The sequence below is a fragment of the Lipotes vexillifer genome, unplaced genomic scaffold (assembly GCF_000442215.2).
Source record: "Lipotes vexillifer unplaced genomic scaffold, Lipotes_vexillifer_v1.1 scaffold921, whole genome shotgun sequence".
Lineage (NCBI taxonomy): Eukaryota > Metazoa > Chordata > Mammalia > Artiodactyla > Lipotidae > Lipotes > Lipotes vexillifer.
Window position 1 is genome coordinate 2,140,667 of NW_006787800.1, and position 19,381 is coordinate 2,160,047.

General features: G+C 51.8%; 1 protein-coding gene across 1 annotated transcript; it reads right to left on the reverse strand.

Annotated features, from left to right (window-relative positions):
- Positions 1-5,905: 5,905 nt before the first annotated feature.
- On the reverse strand, positions 5,906-18,514 carry IP6K3 (inositol hexakisphosphate kinase 3). Its single transcript, XM_007460845.1, has 5 exons — positions 18,328-18,514; positions 11,492-11,702; positions 10,190-10,365; positions 9,021-9,196; positions 5,906-6,325 (listed from the first exon to the last, which is right to left on the reverse strand). The coding sequence occupies exons 1-5, from the start codon at positions 18,512-18,514 to the stop codon at positions 5,906-5,908; spliced, it is 1,170 nt and encodes a 389-aa protein (XP_007460907.1).
- Between the last annotated feature and the right edge of the window lie 867 nt (positions 18,515-19,381).

The following is a 19,381-nucleotide window of genomic DNA, read 5'->3' on the forward strand; positions in this document are numbered from 1 at the left end:
CCACTATGGAGAACAGTATGGAGGTTCCTTAAAAAACTACAAATAGAACTACCATACGACCCAGCAATCCCACTACTGGGCATATACCCTGAGAAAACCATAATTCAAAAAGAGTCATGTACCAAAATGTTCATTGCAGCTCTATTTACAATAGCCAGGAGATGGAAGCAACCTAAGTGTCCCTCATCGGATGAATGGATAAAGAAGATGTGGCACATATATACAATGGAATATTACTCAGCCATAAAAAGAAACAAAATTGAGTTATTTGTAGTGAGGTGGATGGACCCAGAGTCTGTCATACAGAGTGAAGTAAGTCAGAAAGAGAAAAACAAATACCGTATGCTAACACATATATATGGAATCTAGCTATCTATTTTACATTTGGTAGTATATATAAGTCCATGCCACTCTTTCACTTCGTCCCAGCTTACCCTTCCCCCTCCCTGTGTCCTCAAGTCCATTCTCTATGTCTGCGTCTTTTTTTAAATTAATTAATTAATTAATTAATTAAATTATGGCTGTGTTGGTTCTTTGTTGCTGCTCACAGGCTTTCTCTACTTGCAGCGAGCGGGGGCTACTCTTCGTTGCAGTGCAAGGGCTTCTCATTGCAGTGGCTTCTCTTGTTGTGGAGCACCGGCTCTAGGCACGCAGGCTTCAGTAGTTGTGGTTCGCGGGTTCTAGAGCACAGGCTCAGTACTTGTGGCACATGGGCTTAGTTGCTCCGCGGCATGTGGGATCTTCCTGGACCAGGGCTCGAACCTGTGTCCCCCGCATTGGCAGGCGGATTCTTAACCACTGTGCCACTAGGGAAGTCCCTATGTCTGCGTCTTTATTCCTGTCCTGCCACTAGGTTCTTCAGAACCATTTTTTTTCTTTTTAGATTCCATATATATGTGTTAGCATACGGTATTTGTTTTTCGCTTTCTGACTTACTTCACTCTGTATGACAGGCTCTAGGTCCATCCACCTCACTACAAATAACTCAGTTTCGTTTCTTTTTATGGCTGAGTAATATTCCATTGTATATATGTGCCACATCTTCTTTATCCATTCATCCGATGATGGACACTTAGGTTGCTTCCATGTCTTGGCTATTGTAAACAGAGCTGCAATGAACATTCCCACCCCCTCTTTAGAGGTCTGAGGGAGAACGGTGGAGAGCAAATCGGGGGCGGGCAGATTTCTGGAGTTTGTTCTAGGATGAGCTCTCAAACTTCCTGTCCCATCTCAGGGCAGCTTACTGACAGAAGGGAGGGGTTCTGAGCAATGCATAATGGAAAGGAGCCAACCTGGGTGCAAGTCAGCCTGTCTGGCCAGCGCCTGACTTGGTGTCATCCCAGAGCTGCTTTCCTCCCTCCCTCCCTCCCCTCTGATTCTTGGCACCGACACTTTCACTTTTGTTCTTTCCCTCATCTTCTGTTTTATGTTTTGGCCACAGAGGATGCAGATTTAAATCAAAAGTCCAAAGTTTAGATCATTCTGAAGAGATGCTGAGAGTGGTCTTGCCTTGCCATGTGCTTTATTAGACTGCTTCCTGCCCTTTCCAGCATGGTCCGAAAGGCTCCGTGCAGCTGGGAAGAGTGATGGGGCTGCCAGGGTGCTGCCCAGAGGCCCAGGCCTTCCTGATGACATTGCATTATGGAAAAGCTGTAATAACACTCTGCTTTTGAGCTTCCTCTTCAATCACACAGGGGACTCCAGAGGGACAGAGGTGGGGCTGGCTGACTGTCTCCCAGGCTGCCCTTGTCCCTGCACCCCAGCCGGTGTGTGTGTTGGGGGTCAGGAGCAGCTGCTTCTCCCCATCATCTGTCTTGAGGACCGAGTCAGAGGTCCCGTGGGACAGACGAGGAAACTGAGGTTGGGGAGAGGCTAAGCCAACCTGCCAGCACTCTGGGCACACTCATTGTGTGAGGACACAGCCTGGGGGAGGATCTGGGTCAGAACCCCCAGTTCTGGCGCTACCAGTCCCCTGCTAACCCCATACGCCCCCACTTGCTCTTTATGTCTCTGTTTCTCCCCCCCATAAGTCAGGTATCAATTTGACGTGAGGTTTATGGAGAAAGAGCTTACAGTAGAGACGCACTAGGTTCTCATCAAACCAATTTCCTCATCCTGTGCACGCAATTAAAGCAATCTCAGCCCCCCCCACTCCATCTGGGTAGGGCCACAGGATGGGATGTGAGGGCTGCCTTCTCCATGCTGTCTAAATTTCAGGACTGTGGTTGAAGATGGTGGTGTCACAGGATGGAAGGATCCTGGATCCCTGGATGGCTGTGTGGAGCAGAGACTCTCTGCCAACCCAAGTGGATCGAAATGTGAAGCCACTGATATATGGAGATTGTCTGCAAATAGTTATCCTCCTCTGACTACTACCTGTGTGTTTCTCAGTTCAAAGAAGAAGAGAGCTCCCCAGTCTGGGGAAGAAAGGCTCTTGCAGTGTTCCAGGTGAGAGCTAGCAGTAGAGGCGGAAGGTTCAGAGGCCCTTTCTTTTTTTTTCTTTTTTTTGTGGTATGCGGGTCTCTCACCGCTGTGGCCTCTCCCGCTGCAGAGCACAGGCTCCGGATGCGCAGGCTCAGCGGCCATGGCTCACGGGCCTAGCTGCTCCGTGACATGTGGGATCCTCCCGGACTGGGGTACGAACCCATGTCCCCTGCATCGGCAGGCAGACTCCCAACCACTGCGCCACCAGGGAAGACCCCAGAGGCCCTTTCTAACTCTCACATTCTGGAGTTTCTCCATTTCCATCTTAATCTCCCTCGGTACCCCGTACATCATCCTTCTGTGGTCAACTCAGGCCACTCGCTGTGCCCTGAGCAGAATGCTTGATTCCCCGTTCCTGTGGTTGTTGATCCTTTTCCTGGAACACCCGCCCTTCTTGATCACCTTTCAGACCTGCCTCCCTTTCAAGGCTCAGCTTCACCTCTGTGATCACCCCATGTGGCAGGGAGTCCTCACTGCCTCTGCTCTCCTGTGTAGCATGCTGCACTGCTGAGGAAACGGCCCGCATCCCCTGTTGAAGCACCCGTGATATTTTCACATGAGGGTCTTTACTCTCTCATTAAGTCAAAAGGTTCTTAAGGATAACATCACAATCCTCACACTTCCTGGTTTCCTATAAGGCCCTGGCACCGTGCGTCAAGCACCAGGCACTCGGAAAATATCTGTTGTGTGGATGAATGGAGGGAAGGAAGGACAGATGAATGAAATCGCGAACAAATGAATGAGATACTTGGCCAGATTTCCAAGGGTCTCCACCATCTGGGCTCACTCCGTCTTTCTGCTCACTTCTACTCCCAGCCACAAAACCCCCACTCTGACTGGGCTGTCTGTCAACAGACTCACGAGCCTGCTGGATTTTTCCCTCCTTCCACTGCCCACCCCTCACCAATGCCCCAGCCCCTTCCCACTCCTGTCACCTTTCATGGCCCAGATGAAGTCTCACCTCCTCCAAGTTTCCGTGATGACTCAGCTCTCCGCAAACCTGTTCAGCTTTATCACGGGATTGATCATCTGTACCATGTGGATTAATCCGCTGTATCATTGGGTATGTACCGTGTGGTTTGTGGTCAATTCATTTGTGTTTTTCTTGCCTCCTCAACTAGAATCTAAGCTCCCAAGAGCTGGATCATCCATAGCACTTCGCAAACAGGTCAGCAGGGAACAGCTGAGCAGGACAGGGTTGTGCTTGCCGATTGCTGGATACCTGGGGCTCCCTCACCCTTTTGCCATTTTTCAGTGAACTCAGATTGGAGAGCAAACACACACACACCCATCACTTTCTCTTTTCTCTGAATCTTTCTGTTCTCCCTCTACCCAGATTTGCAATACTTGGGGGGACTCATTCAGCCAAGTTGCTGAATCTGCAAAGCCTCACACAAGCTTCCAGACCACAGTTGCCCCTCTGAGTCCAGGAGTCTAGGAAGAACAGTCTAAAACGGTAGCCACATTTGTCCCTTGCAACAAACTGCACTATTGTTGGTGACATCTTCAGGAGGAGGAGAGAATCATTTGGGCTGAACCTCAGAAGATTTGCAGAGGAGGAAGGAGGCCGCCCATGAAGGGCACCGTGGGGTAAAGGGGTAGCGGGTCATCACATCGGCAGAGAGAAGGAGCCAGCCACGGAGAGCAGTTGCAGCATGGTTAGCCACATGGGTGGCCAGTCCGAAAAGACTTAGATTCCAGCTGACATTCCCCTCAGCCTCAGGCAGCTCCCACAGTACAAAAGGCAGAGAATGGGGACAGAAATCAGAAGCGCAGCCAGGGAGCTTTGGGCTTGGTTGATGTGGTACCAGGTTCTCAAGCAAGGAAGTGACCCAGAAAAGGCAGTATATCGGGCTCCCTTTCATCATTAGCAAATATTTTGTTTTTGGCTGACTTCCTTTTGCCACTCAGCGTGTTTTGACTCAGTTCTCCACCATGGACACAGGGCATGCAAATCAGTCACATCTTTACCTCGGCCAAACACGAGTAGGCAAGTTACCTTGCTTGGAAATCCATATAATGTAAACCAAAATTAAACAAAAGTTTTTATTGTGCAGGCACTCTTTTCTTCTATTGGTGTGGATTTTTTTCTTTTTTTGGTGCGGATTTTTGAAAGTTGATGATAATTAGCTATGAGAATACAAAAATGGTTTCATTTTGCACTGTATAAGGTTCACGTGAAAGGACCACTTACTTCTCAGGTATGGTGCCCGCCTTTGTGATACACGCAGATATTTTATTAGCCACCATTTCTCACCCAGGTTCCCCGAAGGATTATAAGGAAATCGGTGAAGTGTTCTTGCTGTGTATACTTTAATCACCCATAAGTTGGAATTACCATACAGTGTGATGATCAGAATCAACAAACAGAAGGGGTAATAATGCACACCAAATAATCACTGGTGACCTCAGCAATTTTATTAACAAATTTATTTCCCTAATTGGGTAATGTATCTCAGTGCTTGACTCGAGGGCATTATAATAGGTTTCCACGCTGCAGAAGAAGGAATTAATTAGAACCGTTTGCTCTCAGTTCCGTATTTACACTTGCTCACCCGTCTCGTAAACATTGCCTGGTTTCCTGGGTCCTCCAGGCTCCTCTCTTCTGACTCCCCCACCCCACCCCCTAAATAAATAAATAGAAAGCAGAGAGTAGAAGTTCGCATCTTCCTTATGTGCAGTTCACCCCCACCGGAAGCTATATTTCATGGTCAGAATCTGACAAAATCATCACTTCCCATAGGACCCGCGTCTCCAGGGGCCAAAATGGGGAAGCTGGGGTCTTGGTTTGCCAGTACTGTGTCTGGGATTGTCCTTGTCCATTCAGAACCTGGGGACAAAGCTGGTGAGATGGGCAGATCTGTCCCAGTTCACCCTGCCCCACAAACAGTGCCTCTGAGGAAGGTAAGAGACATTCGTTAGCTCTGTCTGCCCTGGGAGCCAGCAGCCCATGTGAGCAGAAAAAAACGATAACTAGGGAACTCATTCTTCTAGGCTTCCTCAAGTAAGGTTTTTTTGTTTGTTTGTTTGTTTGTTTGTTTGTTTGTTTTGCCTTACAGCTTGTGAGACTGCAGCATGACAAAAAGAAAGCATCTTTAAGTGCAAATACTCCAGAATCTCACTGTAATGCTGGCCTGTAACTCCTCTGCACCCCACCCTTTACTCCAGAAAGGCACCATTTCATCCTGCTGTGCAGCCTACGACAACTGGCTTGAGTGCAAGATGCCAGGGTACGTGAATCACCTCCAGAGCTAGTTTCCTTAGCAGCTGTTAGTATATAGCCTGCCATGTATAGAGATGGCTTTTGAATGTAGATATAATTATTACAGACACATCTCAGGGGTGTGTAGACTACCCTAGCTACCAACAGGCCCCTTTGGAGAGCTATCCTCCAGAAAAATCTGGATGGGCCCAACAAGTCTCATTCTCCTTCTTGAATATCCTGCAAGATCTGGATGAGGTTTTCCAGGCCAAAGATATAGCCTGGATCTGGTCCATCGTAGGTGGTGTGTTCATTCCGGGAGCCTTTGTATGTTGTGTGAGCAAAGTCGATCATCCGGATGTCAACTTTGACGACATTGCTGCCGTGGGGCGTCTGTAGGATCTCCTGCCCATCATAGATGATGAGGAGAGAGCTGGAGTAGAACCGGTATGAACTCTGGCTCCTAATGACTGAGAGGAGGGCCCGGAGCTGGTGCTGGATGGGTTCTAGCAGCTCCATGCGGAGCCGGGTCCCATCGTGCAGGAACTGGTAAAGCGCTTGCCTGAAGCCCTCCACTGAGAGTTTTCTTCCATAGTACTTGTCTTTGAAGAGAAAGTGCTTCTTATCGGTTTGATAAACCTTACATTAAAAAGAAGATAGAAAATGTGAAGAATTGCAAACTTAAAAGAAAAAAATCACATCTGCTACAGTGGCAGCATCACAAACTACCTAATATATAAACAGATTTCTAGAGATGCAGGGCAAGAATGGCTGCAATGACTGGCAAGATGATCTTTCATCAAGCACCAGTGTAACTTTTACATTTTAAAATGCTTTCTGTGCAAGCCTTTAATAGGAATCCAAGGTCTAAAGATCCTTCATCCTATGAAGGTGACCCTCCACCCACCAGGGAAAGGTTTGGATCTCCTTTCTTGTGAATTTCCAATGTCAACCTCCAAACCATGATTTAAACCCTGGCTTCTGGCCCTCTTTAAATATTAGCAAACCCAAGCGAGAAAGCTTTAGTGGGAATCTGAAATCACAGCCAATGGCCTTGGAAAGCCAAGTAGATTAAAATTTCCCCCAACAAAGTTTATGAAGTCCTTTCTCTGCAAATTCTAAGAAAACCGTAATGACTCTGGGGGTAGAGTGGGGTGAATTGTTTGGAGATGAAAAGACAGGCCAGATCAGGTGTGGATGGAGTTTCCAGGCAGCCAGTGAGGTTGAGGGGAGCCTGGATGGAGCAGGGAAGGTTCACAGCAGCTCTGTGGGGTTGGTGGCTCCTCTCTTTAGCATCAGCCCTTCTCCCCTCCCCTGTCACGTCTTGGCCACCGGAAGGGAGCAGATGGAGGAGAGATGCTGAGGGGGGAGACAGTGGCAGCCGCTCCCATTTCATTCAGATGGCAGAGGTGGGCAGAGGCTGAACGGAGGTCAGTGGCTGGCATGGCCAGAGGGTGAGTTGGCACACCTCTGCCTGGCACACCTGGGAAGGGCTGCCCGTACCTGACCAAGACAGTTTCTCAGGTCTTCCCTGCCTTCAGATTACATGATATGTTTACAGAAAACAGGAATTGAAAAAAAAATCAGAAAGATACGATAGACTTGGTGTTGCCTTTGGAGGGCTGGAGATCAGCTGTTATAATTAGCCTTCCTAAGCACAAGACAGGTATCTCTTTGTAGATAAATCAGATCAATTTCAGAAGGTTTGAGGTCCAGAGAGAGATTCCATGTACTCCACAAATTGTCACATTCCATTCTCTTGAGGACTGCATTTCAAGCCTTCCTAGGGACATCTGTGCCACACATTTATAGACTCAACTTCCAGCTTCAAGGGGTGGCAGTTTCAGCTAAGGAAAGCGATAACGGTTACCATAAAATCCGTGTCTGGTTTTGCTTTAGTAGATAGACTCTAAGAGTGAGCCACTGGAGGAAGTTTATTTCCTCCTGTTCTCCTGCAGCCCTGGCTATAAGCCACATCAGAGCAGCAAAAATGAAGTGCGGAGTTGGGGCAATAAAAAATTAACCATTCCTTTGCTGGGCTTTGCAGGTTATGACCTTCCCACTTTGTTAACTGAGAAGAGGTAGCAAGAAGCAGCAGAAAAGGCAGAGAAAGAACAGGAAATGGCCAATAAGGATTCAAAGAGCAGATTGCCTGCCAGCATCTGAGAAGGAGAGGGTTCAGCTTATGGTTCAAGAGAACCAGGAACCAACAGAGCACGCAGAGAAGCTTTCTCTCAGCTCTCTCCCAGACCTGCTCGCACACTGTCATCAAAGGTCTGCTCTCAACATGGGCAGGACCAATGTGGTCACATGGAAAGTTCCAACTGCCAGAGATCCTGAGATGAGTTTTAAAATGGTGTTTTTTTAAATTTTATTGATGTACAGTTGATTTACAATGTTGTGTTAATTTCTTCTGTACAGCAAAGGGATTCAGTTATATATATTCTTTTCCATTATTGTTTATCACAGGATATTGAATATAGTTCCCTGTGCTATACAGTAGGACCTTGTTGTTTATCCATCCTATGTATAATAGTTTGCATCTGCCCATCCCAAACTCCCAATATATCCCTCCCCGCCCCCCTTGGCAACCACAGTGTGTTCTCTATGTGAGTCTGTTTCTGCTTCATAGAAGTTCATTTGTGTCATATTTTAGATTCCACATATAAGTGATGTCATATGGTATTTGTCTTTCTCTGTCTGACTTACTTCACTTAGTATGATAATCTCTAGGTCCATCCGTGTTGCTGCAAATGGCATTATTTCATTCCTATTATGGCTGAGTAGTATTCCACTGTATATATATATATATATATATATATATATATATATATATATATATACCACATCTTCTTTACCCACTCATCTGTCGATGGACATTTAGGTTCTTTCCATGTCTTGGCTATTGTAAATAGTGCTGCTATACACATGGGGGTGCATGTATCTTTTTGAATTACAGTTTTGTCAGAATATATGCCCAGGAGTGGGATTGCTGGATCATATAGCAATTCTTTTTTTTTTTTTTTTATATGGCAATTCTATTTTCAGTTTTTTGAGGAACCTCCACACTGTTTTCCATAGTGGCTGCACCAATTTACACTCCCCCAAAATGGTGGGGTTTTGATATCACTATCCTGAAAGGCGCTCTTTAAAAAACCCAGTGTGTCCTAGACCAGGATACACGTTTTCTTGGTGAAAGAGGTGCTTGGCCGCCGTCTCTGTTGCTCCCACAAAATGAAAGGTCCTGCGGGGGGCAGCAGCATCTGGATGGGAGACATCCTTGCCCCTAGCGGACATGTCAGGATGCCCAGCCCCGCAGATGTCCCGCACCTACCTGCATGCCGCAGATGCGCACGCCCAGGCAGGCCGAGGTGCTCCGTGCGCACTTTGTCATGTGGCGGGCTTTCTTCTCCTCTGACGCATCGTCCCCGTGCTGCCGGGTCCCCATCTTCAGATCTAAGATGCAGGGATGCTTGTACTGTGACACGACGTTTTCCAGCAGCAGGAACCCTGGTCATGCTACTTTAAGGAAGGCTTCTGAGGACATAAAGGCCACTGCCCCACAGGAGGCGGTTAGCCGGCCTCTGAAGCTGGCTGGAGATTCCCTCCTCTGAGCCCCATCCCTTCACTCCCATTTCTTTCATTACAGACCAGCCTGGCAGTCACTGTGAAGAATTCAAGGTATTAACTTTGCAGGCTGCTTTCATAAGTCCATTTATTTAGGGGGAGTTGATGCGGATGTGAGCTTCTTTTCCTTTTCCTTTTTGCTCTGAGGTTGTAATTTAAATGCAGGAGTGAAATCCCTGGCAGGCCATGCCCAATTTACATGCTATGGCAGAAAATCATAAGGCTAAAACCTCGAGTCACTGAATGGGCCAATACCTTTTGGGGAGAAGTGGGTTGATATTAGCTTCAGAGATGAGTTGCAGGAATATTATTTCAACGGAGTAATCATCCTGCAAAAGCTTCTTAGGGATGAGGGTTGCAGATGTGTCTTAGTAAATACAGAGAAACCAGCCACCGCTGTGCAGGAAGGAGCCCAGAGGTGACAAAAGGGGGCCATTTCAAGCCTGAATTTGCTCACTGAGTTTGTGGGAGGTGTAAAAGGGAGGTTGGGTGCAGGGACCCACCCTCCCTTTGAAGCCGCACCCCTACCCCCACCCAGCGTGGCAGTCATCTTTCCGATCTGCCCACAGAGACCCCAGCCCTGTCCATCCCCACTGCCCAGGTGGCAGAGACACAGCCAGTGGCCCAAACAGGGGCACTCTGTTCAGTTTCTCCCCGCAGTTCTCCTTCCCCAGCCTCTGGCTTTTCTTTTGGAGAGATCTGCTTTCTCCTAGGTCCCAGGTGGGAGGGCTTGTGCCTCCCACTCTCTCTCACATCAGGCTGTCTCTCCCTACCCACACCTCCCTTGGCCCTGCCCCGAAACGTCTGTCTCTCACGCCCTTCACCGCCCCGCGCCAGTGGTGGCTGGGCGGGCGGGCGGGTCATGGGCAAGGATACGGTGCCTCTTGTTCTCAGGGTACTCAGCGCACAGGCGGCTCAGGTGGGCCTGGTGGCAATGCAGGCCCCATGGGTTAAAGCTTCTCCGCTCTGTGTGGTTCCCGTTCACATCCTCCACCAGGGAGGGGACTTGGGCCTTGGGTTGGAGCTCGGACCTCAGGAGTGCTGTGGCTGGGCTGCGGGCGAGGGGAGCACACGACAGTCAGGGCCCCTGTGACTGGCTGGGCTCTCCTGGCTGGACCCTCCCTGGCTAACTCTCAGGATGCCTGCAGGACCTCGGAGTGCCCTGCCCGCCCTGCTCAGGCCCCGGGGCACCAGATCAGGCCACGCTGCAGGCCTCGCAGGGGTCTCTCTAAAGTCCGGAATAACTCACCGGAGCATGTCACCTCCTCAGGGGGGCTGAGGCAGTTTAAATTCACTTGTAAATGACCTGGGTCATTACCTCCCTTTGGAGGCAACACAGTATAGAGGTGGTGACCCTGCCTGGAATCAGAAAGCTGGAGGTTAGGCTGTTACTGTGGCTTCAGATGCCATCGGGGTGTGCGGGGAGGAGAATCATAGGTCCTTGGTCCACCCGCTCCTGCCCTCTGCATCTTGGCTTCCCGTCTGTAACATGGAGATAATATGCACCGCTTCCTGATGCCAAGCTGGGAGGCTTAATTAGATCCTTGGGGAAGGGAGGTACTTTCATTGTATTAGCTCCCTTTCGTTTCCCACAAGTGTTTAAAAAATCCCCAGGGATCCTTTTCTTCTGAGAAAGGTCAGCTAATCTGAGAACTCTCCAAGGACCTTGGGCATCCTGAGCCGCCTGAGTCTCCAGGGCCCCACGGAGCACTGCAATTGACCTCTCTCCTCTCCAGTCTTGACCACTACGGAAGATGATTTTAGAGAGGCATTAGCCACACTTTTCCTTTATGTCAACTATTCTGGGGTTTCTGCTCTGCACATTTTCCCCCTCCAGAGACACCTCATGGTCTCAGTGAAACAGGTATTTAATGAAACAAATATACACTGAATGTCTGCTCTGTATAGGACTCGGCGTGTGCATCCACTTCCGAGATGAAATGCATTGAAATCCTCCCTCTAGAAGTGGCACCAAAGAAAATGCATTCCTTTTTTTTTTTTTTTTTTTTTTTTTTTTGGTCACGTGGCTTATTCTAGACAGAGCCTTCATCTGAATTTCTCCTTTTCTCGGCTCTGGCCCTAATGGGGAGCCATCGGCCTGGGCACAGGTGGGAGCAGTGCTGGTGCCTGCTAGGGACGTGCGGCCCGGGTTCTGTCATCCTGCCAAGTGGCCCTCACCTCTCCTTGAGTGAGTGTGCCAGCTGGGTTTGCTGCCACTGGGGGAGGGGGAGGGCACTGCTGCTGCTGGTGGTCTGCTGGAGGGTCTGCCATATGGCCACGGCCGCCGACTCTGTGGAGACCTGGAAGGGCCCCCGGACCTCCTTCAGTGGGTTGGCAACCAGGCTGAGATGGCCTCGGCTGTCTTTCCGGAGGTGCACGGTGATGGTGCCTGCAGAAGGGGAGGGATGGAGAAACCAGATGACATTTACGGAGTGGATGCAGTGTGATGTCCTTTTGAACTATAGTTTAATGGCAGTGGTCAACCGCCCCCCCTTCCCCAAGTCGTCTCTCAAGGAAGAGCTACGGGAACTGGCCTGAACCCGATCCTGTTCCAGAATGAGCCCAGAGCTGCGGAGCCTGCAGAAAATGGCCTCGTATGGATGCTGGCACAGCTTCTGCTTCGTCACCTCTCCCTGCTCCTTCATGCTTGAAACAAAGCAGCCGCATACATTTCGTCCTCACATCTCCACTCCTCTGTGCGTGAGCACACCACCCAGGCACCCCACAGCACCTCACCGGGGCCCAACCTGGGGGCATCTGAGCTGGTCCTCTGCAAAGAGGGCCCCCGCCTCTGAGTGGCAGTGAGGGAAGCTGGGGGCTCCTCTCATTCCTGCCCCTTGTCCTCTGCTTCATTTGACACCCTGGCTCTCCCCACTGTTAACCTGTATCTGAGCAGCTTCATACAGGAATCCTTCCTCTAACAGCCTCCTGGTGCTCGGGTTGCCCCTTCTTTCATCCTCCTCCCATCCCTGGCTTTCACACTGACGTTCGCCATTGCCTTCGGTTAGACGCACAGCACGTGAAGATTATGGACAGAATGTGGTTCTTTGATAGAAAACAGAAGGCATGTTTGATTTCTCCAATGGTACCTCCTAACCACCGGTGTTTGTAATCCAGGCATGACATCCTACTCCAGTCGCTGGCTGTGATAGCGAAGGATGTGAGGATACCCACTGAACCCACGCGCTAGCCAAGCTTCTCCTTTAGGACGTTCACCAGGTCAGGTCATTGGCTCTGGCCTGTATGTTAATGGCTCTGTGGTGTTCTTTGGACTTCTCGCTCTGGTGGCAGGGTCCAGCCCTCCCTCTGTGGGTGCCCAGCCTGGCCAGAGTTCTGGTGAGGGTGGAAGATACTCATGGTCGTGGCCCAGGAGACGGCCACACGAATGTTTTTGAGAGAACCGGCTCTCTACAGAGTCCTTTGCTCCCTGTTCTTCCTGCAGCTGATGCCGTGAGGACCCTCTCTTTGCTCCTTCTACCAACCCATTCTCCATCCATCTTGTGCCTGGGGGCTGACTCTGGCATGCAGCAATGGCTCTTTTTTTTTTTTTCGGTACGCGGGCCTCTCACTGTTGTGGCCTCTCCCATTGCAGAGCACAGGCTCCGGACGCGCAGGCTCAGCGGCCATGGCTCACGGGCCCAGCCGCTCCGCGGCATGTGGGATCTTCCCAGACTGGGGCACGAACCCGTGTCCCCTGCATCGGCAGGCGGACTCTCAACCACTGCGCCACCAGGGAAGCCTGCACCAATGGCTCTTTTGCCTGACAGCTGGGCCAATGAGGGACACTGGCTGGAGATGGGGGGAGGGGAGGAGAAAGGTTGGGGCTTTATCCCACTTGTTCCCTCCCTGCTGTGGCGTGGCTCTGCCGTGGCTGTGGTTCTCTGAAGCCTCCCTCTTGCTCAACTCCACCACGCCCTCACCTTGGCCCTTCAGGCCTGGGGTTGGTTACAGTCTTCCAGTCGTGCCGCTCCCTGGTTGCCTCACCATCCCCAGTTATTCCCCCCCTTTTTTTTTTGGCACCACTGTATGGCATGTGGGATCTTAGTTCCCCAACCAGGGACCGAACCCATGCCCCCTGCAGTGGAAGCGTGGAGCCCTAATTCCTGGATTCCCCAGTTGCTCCCTCAATCCTGTGCGCAATTCTGTGAATAGTCCCTTGAAAAATTCTCTTTATTTAACTCCCTTGGCATGTACTCTGCTCATTTTCCGCTGGGACCCTGACAAGTGGGAGGGTTGTCTGTGGTGGCCACATCCTCCCAGGTGTTGCTTTCCTCCCCCGGCCACTTGGTCACCTTCTCAGCGTTTAAGTGGTCATTTCTGCTGAACCAGCAGCCAAGGCAGCTGATTCCCCCTCGTGCGGCCCTGCCCGGCCCTCCTGGGCTGCTCAGAGCAGACACTCATTTTCAGGGCTGCTCTATGATTCAGCGAGGCATGCTCCAGGCCCGTCTGTGCCTAGCTCAGTGGTCTCCCTGGGCCAGGCCTGTCATCTCAGTTTCCCAGTGCCCTAATTCTGCAGCCTGAGCGTGACCTTCGGTTCCCTCCAGTTCCTTAAAAAGCTCTGCTCTTCCTTAGCTCATCCCAGGCCCCAGTGTCCCGTGAAGTAATCATGATAGTAACCATAACAGCACACTTGAACCTGGCATTCTGTAGTTTACCTGGACAGTAGCCTGCATCCCTAGACCGAGGCCACCAGGGCTGTCCTGCTCATGAGAGCAGGGGGCTGATGGCAGGTCAGGGACACAAGCACAGTAGTAATAACCACTGCCTGGTCTTTTACACCTACTGTGTGCCAGCATTATGTGCATTTTGTTGATCACTAAGCCTGCAAGGCACTTGACTGTGGTCACTGAGGCTCAGAGAGATTGATAACTCATCCAAGGTCACACAGTTGGTAAGGGATGGAGGCCACGCCAGCCGTGAATATGGGAGACGGAACAGGCTGTCACACTGAGCCTGGGACTTAATCGGGAGACTCCTGTGTCACCACGCTATGTTTACCCGTGTGTGGATGAGGCACACTCCTGCTGTGTCCCCAGTCACACTTGTTCTGGTCATTCTGTTCCACAGGAGCGAACGGAGAGGCTACGATGCCACCACCTTGTGAGAGTGCCGAGGGCCGGAAGCGCCAAGAAGCCCAAGGATACGGTGTTACATTTCCAGCCCTGACTTCTAGGCGGGAGGGTCGCTGTGCTTGTTCCAGGGAGGAGGACTGACCTGGGAAACACCCCCAGGCCCCAGAGCCTACCCTCCAGGTGTGAGAAGAGGGGGAGCTGGCTGGCCTCTGTGCTTGTCCTTGGGGGGCTTGGAGCCTCCTGGCTCCTGGGGAGGCAGGAAGGGGTGCTGGCCAAAGGCAAGGCCCTTTTGGATCTCGTTAAGTCCAAGTTACCATCCGGCGGCCGCCTGGCCTTTCCCACTTGTGAGGCGAAGGTGACAGGCCTGCCAGAAACCACGGTCCTGGGGAGCCCTGGGCCCAGGAGGCCTCCCTGGAGGGACAAGAAATGTGACCTTCACCCACTTCTCCAGGCTCCAGCTCTTGTCTCATCTCATCCGTTCTGAGTGTCTAAATAGATGGAGGCAAGCAGAGGTGCAAATAACCCCAAACCTATAAGATCCGAAAGTCTTTTCTATTTCTCATACTGTCAGAGCTACCCAGCAAGACTCCATGTCTCTGCCCTCCCGCTCTGTCTCGCTGCACGCCTCTCCCTGGCTCTGAATCTCTACTGGTCTGTCTTCCTCCCTCTCTCACACACTCTCGGCTCAGGCCAGACCTTCCCTCTGAAACCCGGGACCACAGCACATAGCGGCCTGGCAAACAATCTCGGGTTGCCTGCCCTTGACAAGCACAGCAAGTCAGTTGAATCCAGACTCCCTGGGGCTTGGATTATTCTTTTCGTCAAGAGACTTGTTGGCTCCAGCCTGGCCTCCAGCTTGCCTTGGGTGTCCATGGGGACTTGGCGGCCCATGGGCTCCCAACACTCTGCTGCCCCTGCCCGGCCAGGAGAGTGGGGGACCCCGGCCCTGTCTGCCTGCTCACCAGCCCCCCAAGCACCTCCACTGTGACCATGTCAGCTGGGCAGACATGAGTGCTCACTGCCTTGGCTGACGTGCCCAGCGCACCTCAGCAATTTCGATTTGGCCGAGCAGCTTCCGTGAATATTCTGTCATGTATTTATTTTTAAGCTCAAGAGAACATTTATTTGCCGCTGTCTGTAATATGAATCTGGCTTGTCCACTACCAACTTGACTTAGGAGTATGTCCTCACTCACCCAAAGCCGATGGGCAGACTGGGAGGCAGACGGACACAGCCTCAAGACGCTGTCATGCCCAAGGAACCCAGCAAAGGGTCCAAGATGAGCTCCTGGCACAGGGAAGCTGCCCTTGGGAAAGACGTGCCTGCCCAGCAGTCCGCTGCCATCACCGTGCAGGGAGTGAGAAGGAAGAGGGTGGGCTCTGGGGCGTGCGGCGGCCACGTCAGGAACAGCCTCTCTTTCTGGGTTGTTCCCACCAGAAAGAAAAGGGAGACCCCTGTGGCAGCCTTGTGAGTGTTCGAGTTCCCCTGACCTGAGGTCACTAGCTGAGTGACCCTGGGCAAGTCACATCCCCTCCCACGTTGGGCTGGGTGACCCCTGAGCACGGGCATCTGAGGACTTGTCTCTTCAGTGATAGTCACTGGTGGGGCCGGCCTGGGGGGCCGAGAGCCCACACTTGGGAGCCAAACTTGAATTCTGGCTCTGCCTCACTAGCTGTGTGGCCTGAGGCAAGTTGGGTAACCTCTCTGTGCCTCAGTTTGCTAACCTGTGAAATGGGGATGATAGAAACACCTTCCTCAGAGGACTGTTGTCAGGATTAAACGAGTCAGTCATGGAAACTGCTTCCAGTGTGTCTGGCACTGAGTGAACACTAAGGGTTGGCCGATATTACTTTTCTTTTCTGGTGTAACAAGATGCCCGCACAGCCTGAGGTCCTTCGAGGGACCCTTTCCCATCCCAAACCTGATTTCAGCTCCCTGCCCCTGGCGTCTGAGGGCTTGAGGGTCCCAGTTCTGGGCCCTTTCTAGTGTCTCCTCAGATGTACGCTTCCTTGGGTGGTGCCTGGATGCTGGCACCATGTGGATCGTGTTCGGGCAGGTGCGGGAATCAGCGTTTCTGCATCATCGAAACCTCCTGTTTGGGTGTCACGCCAGCCCATGGGCTCTGCCTCACCCTCACCCTCAGCCAGGCTGTGCGGTCTCACCTGAGAGATGTCCTGTGGTTCCCTGACCGGGCCCCTCCCGACTTGTTTGCAAATATCATCTCCTGAATGAAGCCCCAAGGCAAAGACTGATGCATGAAGTGATGACTCAAATTAATCTATCAAGTTAGCAGGGCCCCAAGGCGGGTGATACCAGGATGGGCCCAACCTGAGAGGGAAGCAGGGCAGAGGAGGGGTCTGGAGAGTCGACAGTGCCCAAGACTCCCCAGAGTGGTGCGGTCCTAACCCACCCGCCGCTCCCCCCGCCCCCCCCCACAAATGGAGGATGGCTCTTGCAGACAGGGAACGGGGAGGGCACCGGGATGTGGTCCTGGAAACCCACCGGCCTCTTTCACTTCCCCGCTCTGCCTGGGGCTGCCCTGGCAGCCTGTCTCAGCTCCAGAGCTGTGTCGAACCAGCGTGAAATGCTGCGGGCAGGAGGCCACCCCACCCGAGATCCTGCCTCCCATTTGCTGGCCTGAGTTCAGTTGTGAAGGGCCAGATGTTAGTTCCAGTGGGTGCTCAGACAAGATGGGCAGTGATCCACAGCTGATGGGCAACACTGGCCTGCGGCCCCAGAGGGCCCCCGGGGAGGCCTGCAAAGGCTGTACACCAGCCGTCCACCCCTGTCTCTCATTTGTCTTATCTCAGACTCTCAGAGGTGCTGGTAGCCCATGACCGAAGCAATGCCCAGGGCTCAAGGCCTTGGGCCCCTCTCAGTGGGTCTGAATCTGGAGCATGATGAATACAGATTCCTAGGCCCTGACCCTAGGGATTCTGATTCAGAGGTCTTGAATGGGGCCTGGAAGCCTGCATTTAAACACACACACACACACACACACACACACACACACACACACACACACACACACCACAAATTCTGGTAAAGTTGGTTGATCCTGCACTTTGAGAAACACCGATGAAGACAGGCCCCATCCTTCCCAGGTATCCACATCACTGAAATGCAGGTAAGTTTTTAACTGACTTATTAGAGGTCTAAAATCCTCTAAAGGAGGTCTTTTCTCTGAGTATGTATCCCTTTGTGGGCCCGCGGCTGGCAGAGTCCTGCCCTGAGCCCTGTGAACCGCTTTTACCGAAGGCTGGATGTGAACAAAACAGCCTGCCCCGCGGATGCTGGCAGCCCACAGAGTGCCCCTGTCCGGAGGTCAGCAAACAGCAGCCCTCCCCCACCCCACCCCCAGCCTTCTCTCCCCAGAACCCACTCTGTGCTCAGATCCAGAACACACACTGCTCCGTGCACCGTTTTCCCCAGCTACACCGCCAAAACGCCCCGGCTTTGCCCCTGGATGAGGGTGGGAATTCTGGTTTCCCAACCAGCCCCTCCATAACCTGTCTCAGACCCGAGGCTCCTGCCATGCACCTGGGTCACCTGAGGGAGGTGAAGGAGGTCTCCACCTGTCCTGTGTTTACCAACCACAGTCACAGGACCCAGCCATGACACTCCCAAAGCACAGACCAGGATGCCCCATCAGGGCGGGGTGGGGCTGGGGAATCACTTTATCCCATTCTCAATTCCTCGAAGCCTGGTGGCTTGAGCTAATTTGTAGGACGCCAAATGGCATAACACTCCAGGCCTGGAGGCTCAAAGAGTTTAGAGAAACTGGGGCTCTGAAGGCCAGCTGGGCTGTGGAGAGGGGCAGGTCTCCATGGCAACACTTCAACACACCACTGTGCTTGAGGAGGTGGCAGGTGTGTGCTGCACCCGCCCCCGTGCTGGCCCCATGTGGGGATACTGAGCACAGGGGCCTGCCCAGACGCTCACCTTTGTACTGCGGAGTGAAGCGCTTCATGGCCAGTGGCAGGGACTCGTAGAACCTCTGCTCCTGGGAGATGAGGGGCTTACACACCGTGTACTCATCATATTTCAGTACGCTCAGGTGACCTCCGACCTGGTGCAGGAAGGGCTCCAGTGGCACGCCAGGGGTGTCCATGCTGTTCTGCACCACCATGCTTCAGTGTGGGAAGGGGGCGACTCGCAAATCCACAAGAGGAGGGAGGGCCTGAGGTCGAGGTAGCAGCTCCCGGACAGAAGGCGGGGCTGTCAGCAGTCCTCAGCTTTCTCCTTCTTGGCCTTTATTGCTGTCATAGCACAGGTGTCTTCCTGGCTGAGGACTCGTGGTGGGGTTCCCTGGAAAGCAGAGGAGGAGGGGAAAAGATATGAGGGAGGTGGTGTGCTGGTGGGGGCAGCACTTGAAGTCGCCAGCCACGACCCCCAGGTAGTTAAACAAGACTGTAAATAGGCATCGATTTCTTCTGGAATAATCTGTTACAAGCAGCTGGTTACAGTTACTGCCTCCGGGGAGCAGGGCTGAGATGGAGACTTTTCACTAAATACCATTTTGTGCCTTTTGAATTTTAATATTAAAACGTTCAAAAAACAAAAAAACAATACCTAAAAGTGTAAGCTTTCAGAGTGCAGTGAGTGTGTCTGAACTTCTCATGTCCCGTTGCCTGCCTTTCTTTGGGAACTTTGATCCCAATCCAACGAGAAGAGAGCAGAGTCCCTGCTGGTGGGGACTTACCATCCTGCAGGGGCTGGAGGGGCACGGGAATGCTTCATTTTGATATTGCATATACATCTGCTGTGCACCATCATGGCTCCACAACATTATTGCTGTGTGACCTTGGGAAGTTACTAAACCTCTCTGGGCCTCAGTTTCCCCATCTGTAGAACAGGATAATTATGATGCCCATCTCGTGGACTTAAGGTTCAGAACTGAGATATAAGCCCATGAAAAGGTTAGCCCAGTGCCCGGAGCTAAGTGCTCAATAAATGTGATTTATCATGATTATTTCTAGCATGATTGCCATGGTGG

Excerpts from the sequence above, each read along its gene's own strand:
- IP6K3 (XM_007460845.1), bottom strand. The coding sequence starts at position 18,514 with ATGGTGGTGCAGAACAGCATGGACACCCCTGGCGTGCCACTGGAGCCC. Across the intron at positions 9,197-10,189 it reads CCCTGAGAACAAGAGGCACC|GGTTCCTGCTGCTGGAAAAC; the intron begins GTATCCTTGCCC and ends TAGCATGACCAG. Across the intron at positions 6,326-9,020 it reads TGCGCATCTGCGGCATGCAG|GTTTATCAAACCGATAAGAA; the intron begins GTAGGTGCGGGA and ends TTTTAATGTAAG.